The sequence below is a fragment of the Calonectris borealis genome, chromosome 1, assembly GCF_964195595.1.
Source record: "Calonectris borealis chromosome 1, bCalBor7.hap1.2, whole genome shotgun sequence".
Lineage (NCBI taxonomy): Eukaryota > Metazoa > Chordata > Aves > Procellariiformes > Procellariidae > Calonectris > Calonectris borealis.
The window spans coordinates 68,194,815-68,209,831 of NC_134312.1; the positions used below are offsets into that span (position 1 = coordinate 68,194,815).

The 15,017-nt window shown below is 51.0% G+C and overlaps 1 protein-coding gene across 1 annotated transcript in view; it reads left to right on the forward strand.

Annotated features, from left to right (window-relative positions):
- Positions 1 to 1,264: 1,264 nt before the first annotated feature.
- The window catches only part of B4GALNT3 (beta-1,4-N-acetyl-galactosaminyltransferase 3), a gene marked incomplete at its 5' end in the record, with an annotated part of 60,486 nt that continues 46,733 nt past the window's right edge, over positions 1,265 to 15,017 (forward strand). Inside the window, one exon of the mRNA XM_075155648.1 lies at positions 1,265 to 1,382. Coding sequence (XP_075011749.1) covers positions 1,265 to 1,382 — 118 coding nt within the window. The remainder of the gene's footprint in view (positions 1,383 to 15,017) is intronic.

The following is a 15,017-nucleotide window of genomic DNA, read 5'->3' on the forward strand; positions in this document are numbered from 1 at the left end:
GGGGTGGTGCCCCGCGGGGGGGGTGCTTGTGGGGATGCTGAAGCAGTGGGGAGAGTAAGGCATTGCCAGGATGGTCTCAGGACAGGGTAGAAAATCCTGATTCTCGGAGCTCTGTTTCCTTCTCAGTCTCGCTTTGAATATCATATAAACAGTCAGAGAGGCCAATTCTTGCTCCTGGATGTCTTCAGAGCTGCAGGCTCCCTGCTTAGGGAGAGGTTTTGAGGGCAGATGTGGGGTTTGGCTGCCGTAAGAAAACTAGTGTGTATTCACTGCTCCCACCCCGCCAGAACAAGCTGCTGAAGATTTCGCTGCCCCCAGAAGCTGCCCAACCTAAATGAGCGCTTGTTCGCTCTATATTACAGAGGGGTCTCCCAGCAGGGCAGGCTCCAGGAGGGAGTGTGGTGTGGTGGTTACAGCACAAATTTGGGCGAACAGGAATGCGCACCATCCCTGTCTCTGCTGCTCTGCAGCCGAGGCTTCAGAACGAGCTGCTTCAGCAGCCCGTGCCTCAATTAGCCTCTATGGCAAAGATGTCAATGATAATTCTTATTTATCCTTTTGAAATACTTAATGCCCGTGAATGGAAAAGCATTAATTGGGCTCCAAATGACTTCAGTGCAAGGGGAAAGCATGTTGTTTTGTTGACTATTGTGCCGGACCCAGCCTGCCCTGCTGGTACAGTCCTGCTGGTTTGGCTGCCCCAGGCATGCCACTACCCTGTCTTTTGAGAACCAACTTTGCTAGTGTGTGTAATGCAGCGGCAGGAACTCGTCTGGGCCCCCAGAATACAGGTCTCACCTCTGACCTTCCCCATTCATTGCACTTGCCTGAATTGCACAGGCTGGGGCAAGAAATGGGTCGAAGGATGCAGCTGAGGTGGGGACTTGGTCCCTAAACCCTATTCCTTTTGTCCGTGGCCTTTGGAAGGACCCGTGTACAGTATGTGCAAGGGCAGCACAACGGCAAACCATGACCGTTGTGGGGAGAACTGCCGTGGGTTTTGCATGTTATCGGTCCCAACAGCTCAGAAGGAGGCAGTCTGAGGGGCACCATGGGGGTGGTGGAGCAAAATGAGCACTGCTTGACAGCCTAATAAAGGTCAGACTAAATGTAAACAAGGTTTGCATTGAAATTTCTGTTTTTTCAGCAAGGGTTGGTGGGCACTGCTAGTGGGGAAAACTGGGCCAACTGCAGGAAGAAGAAAAAAACCAGGAAGGCACATTCATGGTCTGCCTGACAACGGTTTCTGCTGAAAGGGAGGTGAAATTCCCCCTTTCCTGCAAACAGCAGAGAAAGGAGAGCAGCTGGGAGGGCTGCACTAACTCCGTCTTATGCATTCAACCAGCTAACTTGGAAAGTGGCCTCTCCAGTTGCATGTGGAGGTGTGTACAGAGGATGTGTGCTAGCTCTCTGCCAGGTCTCCTACGGTAGGTGTACGGGAAGGAGAGAGCTCCAGGAACTGGAGGGGGTGCGTTACTGGCAGGGTCCGTCCTTGCTCCTGTCTCGGCTCTAGGCACAGGTGCCTCCCTCCTGCAAGCACCGCTCTGTGGTTTTCATGCTGGAGAAGTAAAGGAAACAAAACTTTCAAGTGAGTCCCTGGCTTCCCTTTCCTTTTCCCTGCCGGAGGTGGAATGAGGAGTGCGCATGTGAAGGACATCAAGGTATTTTTAGCGTGGCAAAGGCAAAATATAAAATATATGGGAAAATATTCCTCCTGCAGCAGCAAGAGGAATTGCGTTCTCTGTCAGACCAGCTCAGGGCTATTGTTCTTCCTGGGAAGGATTTATTTGCCTGAAACCCAGCAAGGTGAAGAAAGCACCACCAGCTGCAGACTTACTGGGAGACTCGGGGAAAAGGCGGCTGTGTCCTGCTCTTTCCCCTTCGTGCAAATCTGGCAAGTCCTCTAGTACAAGATTTCTTCCTGATGCTGGCACCCTGCATGCCTGGCAGCTCCTGGCTCTCTGTGCTGGCACTGGGAATGCACGAGGGCTGGGGCTGGAGTGATCCTGCGGGGCACTGGCACTGCTGGGGCTGGGGGCTTAAGCCAGTTCTGTTGCTTCGGCTCACAAGCCTGAGAGGATGACTTGTCTTTTCCCAGCTGAATGCTGTTCTGTGATGGAAAAGTGGCTTCTTCCTGCGCTTGCTGGTAACAATGAGAGGGACCTCCTTGCTCTTAATAATCGTCATTTACTGAGGAGGGGGGGAAATTGTTCTTCCATGTTCTTGTCCCTTCGCTGAACTCTGTTCTGGCGTTGACTACTGGCAAAAATACTAATTTCTAACCAGACAGCCACTTGAAATGGCCTGCCTTTGCTGTCTGAAGCTATCCAGGAAGAGTCTGTCTTCCAGCTGCAGCGCTGGGCTACTCTGTCCATGCCAGGCAGGCTGTCAGCATCCCTGCCCAAGGCCCTGCAGAGCTGCTGGGAAGATGCTACATGACAGTAAGTGCTTTAGGTGCCATGCAGCATGGAGGATCCCCCCCCGCCCTAGAGAACGCATTGGGAAGGGGCTGGTGCTCCCCTGAAGCTGGCACAGCATGCATTGCCAGCACTTTGGCAATGGAAGGAGGGCTGGAGTATGACTTGGAGGGTGCCCCCATGTCCCTGTGCTAAATTTATTTCTGCAACCAGTCTGTTTAAAATCCACCATTGCAATATTCTGCTGCCTCCCCTCTGCAGAGTTGGGCATTTGCAAGGTCTGCTGAGATCTCTTCTCACAGTCAAGCTGCTAAAATCCCCAGAGATGCCTTTCTTGGGCTCTGCAAGTCTGCTTATAATTCTTGTCTCAGACCCTGAAACGGGAGTGGTTCAAGTGGGGTGACCTGCCGCTGTTTCCCCAGGGTGGTTCATTACCAGGCTGAGCAGGACCTCCATATCTCATGGTGTTAGATCTGGGTGTATTTCTCTATTGCTGAGTGACATGGTGCAAAGGCAGCTTAAGGCTTTAGTTACTGGAAAGCTTTTTCCAGGGAAGTGGGGCTTCATACATTGCTTGGCTGAGAGTAGAGGCCCCTGGAGGAAGGACAGCTCGGGTGATTGGTACTGGGCTGGTCCTCGAACTGGGCAGTGCTCGAGGGGTCTCCCAGAGCAGGCAGGTTCAAGTAAAGGGCGAGGGAGGGGGAGGGAAGAGAATGAGAGAGAAAGTGGTGATAGTGGGGAGGAAAGGATTTGAGCCACCTCTTGTGCTGGTAGCAAACGCTCAGGACAGCCCTTGTCCAGCCCTGGCCACCTTGGCAGTTCCAGCGGAGCTGCTCTGCTCCGAGGAAAAGGCAGAGGCATGCGGCATCGGTGCTTTTTCTCATTGTCCTGGTTCCAGCTGGGACAGGGTTAACTTTCTTCCCAGTAGCCTGGGGGGTGTGCTGTGTTTTGGGTTCGGTGTGAAAGGAGCGTTGATGGCCCATTGATGCTTTGGCTGTTGCTGGGTGATGCTTGCACCGGGAGGGGGGAGCACAGCCGGGGTGGTGGACCCAGCTGGCCAATGGGGTATTCTATACCATGTGACATCATGCTCAGTATAAAAACCAGGTGTGTGGGGGGGCTCGCCCCCCGTTCGTGACACGCGGTCAGCGGTCGGTGAGCGGTTCTGTTGTGCATTGCCTGCTTTGTGTATTCTGTTATTGTTGTTGTTCTCACTGTTATTATTACTGTTCTACTTAGTTTTATTTCAATTATTAAACTGTTCTTATCTCAACCCGGGAGCTTTCCTACTTGTGCCCTCCCGATTCTCTCCCCCATCCCACCGGGGGGGGTGATCGAGCGGCTGCGTGGCGTTTATTTTTGCTGGCTGGGGTTAAACCACGACAGTCCTTTTTGGCGCCCAACGTGGGGCACGAAGGGTTGAGATAACGACAGATTATTTAGAACATATTAAGGAATTTATATCTGGTAACATATTCGTTTGTTCGGCACCATGCTCTTGTTTTTACTGTACCTGTTAAAAATTGGAGTTGGGTTTTGTAGTCTGTTGTGCTCTGCCGTGATTAATGATGTTTTGCCTGGGAGATTTGTTACTAAAACGCTGGCATTGGGGGTTATTTGGTATTTGGGATTCGTAATGAAGCCGTTTCTGCATTTCGGGTACCACCTCATGGAGACCATTAGCAATTATACCTTTTCCTCCGAGAGATTTTTTATGGAGGAAATAGAGAATGGCACCCTCACTACCTTCATCTCCTTTGTTAAAATAACTTGCCAGTACCTTGAACATCCCTGGGTAGTTAAGATATATCTCTTGGTACTCCTTGGGAATATTGTTGCGGTTTTCTCCAAGGTTAGTAAGCAATTTAAGAATGTCATCCAGAGATCTGCCCCAAGGTTGGATAGTTATGAGTGGCAGGGCGAGTGGGATAGCATGGGCAAATGCCTAGGGCGATGGGCACCCCCAGTGTTCTGGAACTTTACCCCTGAACAAGTGAAGAACCCTGAAAAATTAGTAGAATATTTGGAAGAAGTATGCTGTCACCCTGGCCATTCCAGGGAGACGCAAATCACTACAATGTGCTGGGGCCTGGCCCACGCCTACCGAGCCCTGTTTAACACCACTCAGAACCCCCAAGGGGAAGGAAACGTCTCTGCAGCTGATGACAAAGCAACAGGCCCTGCGGCTACCCCACCCCCCACGGCAAGCACAGCAGCTCCCTCACCCCCCAGGGCAGGCACGGCAGCTACTCCGCCCCCTGCGACAGAGAACCAACCCATGCCGGTATCAGTCGCCCCTATACAAAAAAGAAAATGCACAAGAAAATCAGCTCGTCTAGTAAGGGATGAAGATGAACCAGGGCCATCACGAGAACAGGAGGAGGAGGAGGCAGAACCTGTAAATGAGATGGTGACCACCCGATCCCTATCCCTGGGTGAGCTGCGAGATATGCGAAAAGACTTCAGCCGTCGTCCAGGGGAGCACATTGTCACCTGGCTGCTCCGATGCTGGGATAACGGGGCCAGTAGCCTGGAATTAGAGGGTAGGGAAGCCAAGCAGCTGGGATCCCTTTCTAGGGAAGGGGGCATTGACAAAGCAATTGGACAAGGGGCACAAGTCCTCAGCCTCTGGAGGCGACTCCTGTCAGGTGTGAAGGAAAGGTATCCCTTCAAGGAAGATGTTATATGCCACCCAGGCAAGTGGACCACCATGGAGAGAGGTATCCAGTACCTGAGAGAATTAGCCGTGCTGGAAGTGATTTATGATGACCTGAACAACGAGCAGTTATCCAAAGACCCAGATGAGGTCAAATGCACCCGACCCATGTGGCGGAAGTTTGTACGGAGCGCACCAGCGTCACATGCAAACTCATTGGCAGTAATGACCTGGAGAGATGGAGAGGAACAAACAGTGGATGAACTGGCTGGCCAACTCCGGCAATATGAAGAAAGTCTCTCTTCCTCCCTACGGGCCTGTGTCTCTGCTGTGGAGAAACTGTCTCAGGAGGTCCAGCAAATCAAAGAGGATATGTCCTGCTTCCCCCCTGCACGGGCCAGCGTCTCAGCCATTAGGAGCAAACGTCCCTCTGCTCAAGAGAGGAGACATCGTGGGTACACACCCCGGGGCACCCTGTGGTTTTACCTGCGTGACCACGGAGAGGACATGAGGAAGTGGGATGGAAAACCTACCTCAGTCCTACAGGCACGGGTACATGAGTTGCAAGGGAAAACAACCACAAAAGGGGGTTCTTCCAGGAAAACCGCTGCTCCGATCTCCAGTGAGTTCCCCAGACAGAGTAGAAGGGCTGATTCCACTTCCGACCTTAACAAAGGGACTTCTGACTCATACTTACAAGAAGTAGATAGCGAATATGATGACCAGGACTAGAGGGGCCCTGCCTCCAGCCAGGTGGAGGAAAGGGACAACCGGGTTTACTGGACTGTGTGGATTCGATGGCCTGGCACATCAGATCCACAAGAATATAAGGCTCTCGTAGACACCGGTGCACAGTGTACCCTGATGCCATCAGGCTATAAAGGGGCAGAACCCATTTGTATTTCTGGAGTGACAGGGGGATCCCAAGAGTTTAACTGTGTTGGAGGCGGAAGTGAGCCTAACCAGGAATGAGTGGCAGAAGCACCCCATTGTGACTGGCCCAGAAGCTCCGTGCATCCTTGGCATAGACTACCTCAGGAGAGGGTATTTCAAGGACCCAAAAGGGTACCGGTGGGCTTTTGGTATAGCTGCCCTGGAGACGGAGGAAATTAAACAGCTGTCCACCTTGCCCGGTCTTTCAGAGGATCCTTCTGTTGTGGGGTTGTTAAAGGTCCAAGAACAACAGGTGCCGATCGCTACCACAACAGTGCACCGGCGGCAATACCGCACCAACCGAGACTCCTTGATCCCCATCCATGTGCTGATTCGTCGACTGGAGAGCCAAGGGGTGATCAGCAAGACTCGCTCACCCTTTAACAGTCCCATATGGCCAGTGCGAAAGTCCAATGGAGAGTGGAGGCTAACAGTAGACTACCGTGGCCTGAACGAAGTGACGCCACCACTGAGTGCTGCCGTGCCGGACATGCTAGAACTTCAATACGAACTGGAGTCAAAGGCAGCCAAGTGGTACGCCACCATTGATATCGCTAATGCATTCTTCTCCATCCCTTTGGCGGCAGAGTGCAGGCCACAGTTTGCTTTCACTTGGAGGGGTGTCCAGTACACCTGGAACCGACTGCCCCAGGGGTGGAAACACAGCCCTACCATTTGCCATGGACTGATCCACACCGCACTGGAACAGGGTGAGGCTCCAGAACACCTGCAATACATTGATGACATCATCGTGTGGGGCAACACAGCAGAGGAAGTTTTCAAGAAAGGGGAGAGAATAGTCCAAATCCTTCTGAAGGCCGGCTTTGCAATAAAACGAAGTAAGGTCAAGGGACCTGCACAGGAGATCCAGTTTTTAGGAATAAAATGGCAAGATGGACGTCGTCAGATCCCAACAGATGTGATCAATAAAATAACAGCCATGTCTCCACCAACTAACAAAAAGGAAACGCAAGCTTTCTTAGGCGTTGTGGGCTTTTGGAGAATGCATATTCCAAATTACAGTCAGATCGTAAGCCCTCTCTATCACGTGACCAGGAAGAAGAACGACTTCAGATGGGGCCCTGAGCAACGACAAGCCTTTGAACAAATTAAACAGGAGATAGTTCAGGCAGTAGCCCTTGGGCCAGTCCGGGCAGGACAAGATGTGAAGAATGTGCTCTACACCGCAGCCGGGGAGAATGGCCCTACCTGGAGCCTCTGGCAGAAAGCACCAGGGGAGACTCGAGGTCGACCCTTAGGGTTCTGGAGTCGGGGATACAGAGGATCCGAGGCCCGCTACACTCCAACTGAGAAGGAGATATTGGCAGCATATGAAGGGGTTCAAGCTGCTTCGGAAGTGGTTGGCACTGAAGCACAGCTCCTCCTGGCACCCCGACTGCCGGTGCTGGGCTGGATGTTCAAAGGGAGCGTCCCCTCTACACATCATGCAACTGATGCTACGTGGAGTAAGTGGGTCGCGCTGATCACACAACGGGCCCGAATAGGAAACCCCAGTCGCCCAGGAATCTTGGAGGTGATCACGAACTGGCCAGAAGGCAAAGATTTTGGGATATCCCCAGAGGAGGAGGTGATGCGTGCTGAAGAGGCCCCACCATATAACAAACTACCAGAAAACGAGAAGCAATATGCCCTGTTCACGGATGGGTCCTGTCGCCTTGTGGGAAAACATCGGAGATGGAAGGCTGCGGTATGGAGTCCCATACGCCAAGTTGCAGAAACTGCTGAAGGAGAAGGTGAATCGAGTCAGTTTGCAGAGGTGAAAGCCATCCAGCTGGCCTTGGGCATTGCCGAACGAGAAAAATGGCCAGTGCTTTATCTCTATACTGACTCATGGATGGTGGCAAATGCCCTGTGGGGGTGGTTGCAGCAGTGGAAGCAGAACAACTGGCAGCGCAGAGGTAAACCCATCTGGGCTGCCGCATTGTGGCAAGATATTGCTGCCCAGGTAGAGAACCTGACTGTAAAAGTACGTCACGTAGATGCTCACGTACCCAAGAGTCGGGCCAGTGAAGAGCACCAAAACAACCAGCAGGTGGATCAGGCTGCCAAGATCGAAGTAGCTCAGGTAGATCTGGACTGGCAACATAAAGGTGAATTATTTATAGCTCGGTGGGCCCATGACACTTCAGGCCACCAAGGGCGAGATGCAACATATAGATGGGCTCGTGATCGAGGGGTGGACTTAACCATGGACACTATTGCACAGGTCATCCACGAATGTGAAACATGCGCTGCAATCAAGCAAGCCAAACGAGTAAAGCCTCTTTGGTATGGAGGACGATGGTTGAAGTATAAATATGGGGAGGCTTGGCAGATTGATTATATCACGCTCCCACAAACCCGACAGGGCAAGCGCTATGTGCTCACCATGGTGGAAGTAACCTCAGGATGGCTGGAAACATACCCTGTGCCCCATGCCACCGCCCGGAACACCATCCTGGGCCTTGAAAAGCAAATCCTGTGGCGACATGGCACCCCAGAAAGAATTGAGTCAGACAACGGGACTCACTTCCGAAACGCCCTCATAGACACCTGGGCCAAAGAGCATGGCATTGAGTGGGTCTATCACATCCCCTACCATGCACCAGCCTCCGGAAAAATTGAACGATACAACGGGCTGCTAAAGACAACACTGAGGGCAATGGGTGGTGGGACATTCAAGCATTGGGACACACATTTAGCAAAGGCCACCTGGTTAGTGAACACTAGGGGATCTGTCACTCGAGCTGGCCCTGCCCAATCCAAACCCTTACGTGCTGTAGAGGGGGATAAAGTCCCTGTCGTGCATATGAGGAATATGCTGGGGAAGACGGTCTGGATTGCTCCTGCCTCTGGCAAGGGAAAACCTATCCGTGGGATTGCTTTTGCTCAGGGGCCTGGGTGCACTTGGTGGGTGATGAGAAAGGATGGGGAAGTCCGGTGTGTACCTCAGGGGGATTTAATTTTGGGTGAAAATAGCCAATGAACTGAATTGTACGATGTTAGTTATTACATAGTACTGTATGTCATCACTTTTATGGTTACCATATGCCATATTAACAGTATTACAGTAAGAATCACCCAGATTAATTTAGGATGAACGCCGATGAAACTGAGCAAGGTGCAACAATGATAGAACCGGACGAGCGCCCAGAACTGGCCTCCGCATGCAAGAGCCCAACACCACACACCATCTCTCCTGCCCTGCAAGACTGTTACGACAGGTGGAACCCGAAGTCATGGACTACATGAACTCAACGGACGTTTTAGAGGGATGGCCCATGGACTAAGGGAATGATATCTCTGTGTGTGTATATATCAAAAGGCAGGAAAAAGTAGCGCTGACTAATTGGAATGTATTGGAAAATGAGAGACCTGGGCATGATGTAGATGGTATAGAATAAGGGGTGGATATTGTCCTGGTTCCAGCTGGGACAGGGTTAACTTTCTTCCCAGTAGCCTGGGGGGTGTGCTGTGTTTTGGGTTCGGTGTGAAAGGAGCGTTGATGGCCCATTGATGCTTTGGCTGTTGCTGGGTGATGCTTGCACCGGGAGGGGGGAGCACAGCCGGGGTGGTGGACCCAGCTGGCCAATGGGGTATTCTATACCATGTGACATCATGCTCAGTATAAAAACCAGGTGTGTGGGGGGGCTCGCCCCCCGTTCGTGACACGCGGTCAGCGGTCGGTGAGCGGTTCTGTTGTGCATTGCCTGCTTTGTGTATTCTGTTATTGTTGTTGTTCTCACTGTTATTATTACTGTTCTACTTAGTTTTATTTCAATTATTAAACTGTTTTTATCTCAACCCGGGAGCTTTCCTACTTGTGCCCTCCCGATTCTCTCCCCCATCCCACCGGGGGGGGTGATCGAGCGGCTGCGTGGCGTTTATTTTTGCTGGCTGGGGTTAAACCACGACACTCATGAACGTAGTATATACGTTTGTACAGTTGCATGCATGATTCTTCTTTCATGCTTTCGAATTTTATCAGCTATGTCTGTGGTGGGTGCTTGGGATTTGTCATCTCACTATATGGCTTAAATGAAACCGTACAAATCCCTGTGTGCATTTCTTTGCATTCCTTTGTAAATAATCCCAATTTTTAAAAATTACTATTATTTAAAATATATGTGATAGTACTGTCTGGATCTGTAGCTTTGTAAAGAAATGGCTGTAACTTTACTCTCTGCAGGTGTGTGTATCTCAGGTTCTAAAGGCATTTCCACGTGTAGCATTTTCCACATATAGAGGGTCTCTGTGTGCTCCAAGTACTACCAAATCAGCCCAGAGTTCAGAAACTAGCAATTGAATCTCCCAAGAAAACAAAGGTCTAACCTAATTTTGCATCATGTGCTAAGATAGTCTCATGATAGCACCTTTTACATGTCCTGTGCTCCGAAGGCACCTGTGTTCCTCATGTTTGCTGAGCACATCTAACCAAACCTGTTTGCTCGAGTTAAGAATGATTGTTTCCCAGCAGAATTGCAGCACCTGCACTTCACTTTGTGTTGTTTCAGGTGGCCAGGGAATTTGATGCTGAGCTCCATTGCATGGCAGACAGTTGGGCTAGTGCTAGGGCAATTTTACATGCTCTTTGTTGACCCAAGGTGGCCCGCACAGAGCTGATCTGTAACGAACATCTAGTTGCAGCTCTTCCCTCCCGAGGAGGCCACGGTGTGAAGTGGAGGTGAGTTGAGGCTTTTAGCACCCAAGCAGTGTGCTACTGCTCTTAAATGACCTGCTGGCAATGCTCGGTGCATTGTCTTACAGACCAGAGGCATGTCTTCCACACCAGCTTTACGATTCTGCATAAAAGCCTTGCAGGCTGCAGTGGTTTCCTTTATATAGAGCCAGGGTGTGGGATACTTCATTACACTCTACCCTAATGTTTTAACATTAGGGTTAATGTTAAGACCCAGCTTGGGATTCATGAGATCATGGACTTGGATGCTGTGTTAAAACACTCTGAATGATGCAGGTTGCGTTCTGCACTTGCCATCAACCAGAGGAGCAAGTGGTTTCAGGCACTGTTAAATGAGCTTTCTCTCCAGTGTTGGCCCCTTGTTGACATAGGGTCTCTCTTGTTGTTTTCCCTCATGCATGGTGATAGCCAAGGATCCTCTCTGTGTAGGGTACTCATACATTGAAAGCACCACAGGCAAGAGACTTCAGTAAATAGTATTTGTCTAATAGGTACTGCCATCTCCCACATAAAAGTGTCCTGAGGAATCATTGTACGTACGTAGGCACATCACAGATGTGTGCTGCAATTTCTGTACCCGCTCCCTGCCCAGGGGAAGTCAGCAGCACCTGGATAACCCCAGTGTGTCCGTCAATGGTTGCAGCACATGCTCACTCCTATATGCCGCTGCACCAGTGGCTTCCCCACCCACACCGGCACGGAGGCACACCCAAAACCCCGCATCGCTCTGCTTCTCCCTGCAAAACAGCTCTCCTCCTGCCAAAAGGCTCCATCCCTTCATCTCTGAAGCTGTCTACCCGCCTCATCTCACAGCTTCACGCTCCTCTCTGCGCTCTCTGGGGGTGTAGATGTGCTCCCCATGTATTCACTTCTCTTCATACCTACCTGTCCACCCCAGCATGCGAGTACCCGCATGTCGCTGACCTCGCCTACTTAGTGCTCTTTCATAGTGTTCCCCTGCATGTTTTCATTCTTGAAAGCCTTGCTTTCTCCTGCCAAGCTCCTGGGACTGCACAGCTTCCTATATATTATAGTGGTTTTCCCTTCTGGGGTCCTTTAAGGTGGACAGCAATGTTCACAAATGTGGTAGGTCAGATCCTGGAATAAATAAGACATGACATGGCCATGGCACTTGCAAGTTTCCTTTCTAGGGTTGCAACCGTGCATTTCCATTTCAAATTCTGATACCATCCCACACCGCCTCCTCACCGACTTGATCCGTGCACCGCGGAGGGGAATCGCAGCCTCCCCCAGCACTACCCAGCAGACCAGCGGTCCCCTCTGCTGTTGCGCACCTGCCCCCTCTCCTCCTCCTCTGCGCAGGCCACTGTCTAGTCCTGCCCTTTCCCACCGAGTACCTGGCTACCGATGCATGTGCCTGTTTGCACCACGACGTGTGTTTCCACTGCAGTGAGCTAAGTCCGCTGAAGTAGCGGAGCTGGAAGAGGGCGGGAGCCTCTGTGCCCCTAAGGAGAGCGCAGCAGAACACGGGCAATGTATTGGCAATATACAGTCATTTGCCATTTTCTTTGTGGCCCCCTCAGCTACTCGGTGCAGCTCACTCAGGGCTTTCACACGGCTTTTCCTCTTCTTGGCCTGCAGCGTTCCTTGCTCTTCCCACCTTGGGTCTTTCTGCACCACGTATGCTCCTCTGCAGACCAGAACTATGCTCAGAGACACATTTATATTTAGAGCCTGTAGTTAATCAGGGAGTGTACTCATGTTCTTTTTTAGCATCCTGTTCCTCAGTTGTTTTACAAAAGCTTTCTTAATCTCATTTTGTTTAATCAAAGCTTTAAGATCTTCCTGTTTCTCTCCCCAGATGTTTCTTTAGTTTTCAAATGCTGGCAGGTATGTAAGTACCTGGAGGTACTGGGCACGTTCATAAAGAAAACACAAAGAAACTATTGTATCTCAGCGGGCAGAGATCTTAGAGCAAAGAGTTGTCACTTATCACTCACTAAGATGAAAAGAATATTGTTGCTGAAAAAAAAATTTAAAATTCTGATAAATCATTCTTAATTTCTGAGAGTCTTGTTTGTGCTCCCATTAGCCAAAATAACAGATATTATTACTAGTCGTCCAGTCACTGCAGGACCTTCTTAGAGGTTAACAGGGCACAGCAGCACACAAACAGCACCCAGGCAGTCTGTAGGGATCTTGAAATTTCAACCCTGTAACAAATTCTTCCCATTTTTCTATATAAAACTTCACAACTGAATGGTGTCCTTCTGCCTCGCTGACGCACGTGAGAGGGCCAGGTCTGCCTTGTCCGCATCTGAAGGGAACTTGCGCAGAGGGTCTCCTTGACAGCCCACATGCTCTGTGGCGTTTGCCAGATTTCCCGTCCCATCCCAGCCCATCAGTGCCTGACTGGGTAGCTCTCCTGCAGGAAGGCTTTGATGTGAAGGTCTGTACGGGGAGTTGGCGTCAGTTACTGCGTGCTGCCTCTCCGCTCGCCGGGGAAGGCTGTGCTGGCTCCCAAGAGCAGGGTGTCACAGGGAGCCTTTCTGCCTTCTCCCAGCTCTAGCTCATGGACCTTCTCTGCCTCGCCTGAGAAATTTAGCTTTAGGAATTGAGGACAAAGAGAAGCGGGGGTGCTATCAAAATGCATGATGTCAAAACCCCTCTGCCTTTCATTGTGGTGCTGGAGGTGCTGCAGAGAGGAGGCTGAGAGGTCATCACCAAGGGAACAGGATGTGAAGTGGGTGATGCTGGCTGAGGATGGGTGGAAACAGGGAAATTACAAGGATGAATCCAGACCCCAGCCACCCCCCTGGCTCAGGGTGGGTTGCTGCTGGTCTCTGGGGACCTACCTAGATCTCCTAATGACCCAGAGAAGTGCAAGTGAATGATAGACCTTATTCCCACAAGACCACTGTCACCTGCTCTTATCCAGTCCCCCATTCAGTTCTGCCACTTTTCCCACCTATCTTGTCTTGGACAGAACTGCCTCCTGGGCCAGCCTCACATGGAGCTGAGCTACTCCTGTCACAAATAACAACCCTACGTGGGCAGTGCCACAATTTAGGATACTTCTTCCTGGCCACATGCACATGGTTGTTTTTATCCATCTACTCAATCCGAGAGCAGATGCTGGCTCTATCAGGTCGTCTGGGCTTCTTGGCTTCAGGGCAACTCCTAGAAACCTCCTTGTGCAGCTATGGGCGCTGGTGGCAGTAAGCAACAGTAACTCTGAGGTACCCCACCTCATACCTGGCCTGAGCAAATCATTACCTGTGCCACAACGCTGCTGGGCAAAGGTCTGCAGGGACTCAGGTAACAATCCTGTGTGCTTTGCTTGGGGATCTGGCAATGGTGGAGTAAGAAACTGGGTAATCAAGAAACTGGGTAATCAAGATAGAGGCTAAACTGTGGTATGAGAAAGGGTTACAGCTGGACTGGGTGCCAGCGTATTTATGCATTTCCAGGCACCTATGTGTATCCTTCAGCAAAAAGGTATAAGCCAAATGGTTTTCCTCTGGAGATCAGTGGCAAAAATGCTATTGACCTCAAGTAGAGAGAGATGCAGCTTACTGCAGCTGGTTCTTCAGTGCCTTGTATGAAGGGGAGGTGGCCGGTAAAGCAAAATTCCTTCCCCCGGGGTACACTTGGCTGCTGCTAACATAGACCCTCAAACCTGCAAAAACCATGCCTGTCCACCATGCAGGCTTGGTAGGAGCATTTCAGTGCTGGTTACTTTGAATGAGACCTATATTCAGATGCTTCAGCCTGACACTGTTGGAGTTGCATGGTTTGGAGGAAAAGGCTGGAGGTGATACAGGTCTCAAACAAGTGAAATGGCTAGCAGCGTTGATAGGGAAGTCACAGAGGAGAAGGCTGCTATGCTCGGATTGTGTCTCCTGGAAGGGTTGCAAAGGGAGCAAGACACAGGGAGGCCAGGGATCAATGGGAAATAGCCAGAGCGTGAGCTAGGATTAGGGTTACAAATAAGCATCCAAGGAAACAACCGCAGAGCGGTCAGGATTAGTGGGTAATGGAAAAGACTAGGACTGGGTCAGCTGGGTGGGGATAGTCAGAGCCAGCAGGTTAACGCCATCCCCGAGGTGGATGAACTAACCCCTGGCACCGCTTTTGGGATGGGGAGCTGGTGAGGAACTGTCTGCAAGCATGTTTGTACAAGTGTATTTCCTATGTGAGTGGCCAAACGCCATCAGTTGCTTCCAAGAACCTCGTGTAGTTTCCAGACCTTCAGCAGGCCCGTACCTCAGCCAGGCTGTTTGTGGTACACAAGGACATGGTATCAGTCAAGCAGCCCACGCTGTTTGGATACCTGTATTAAGACAGCACG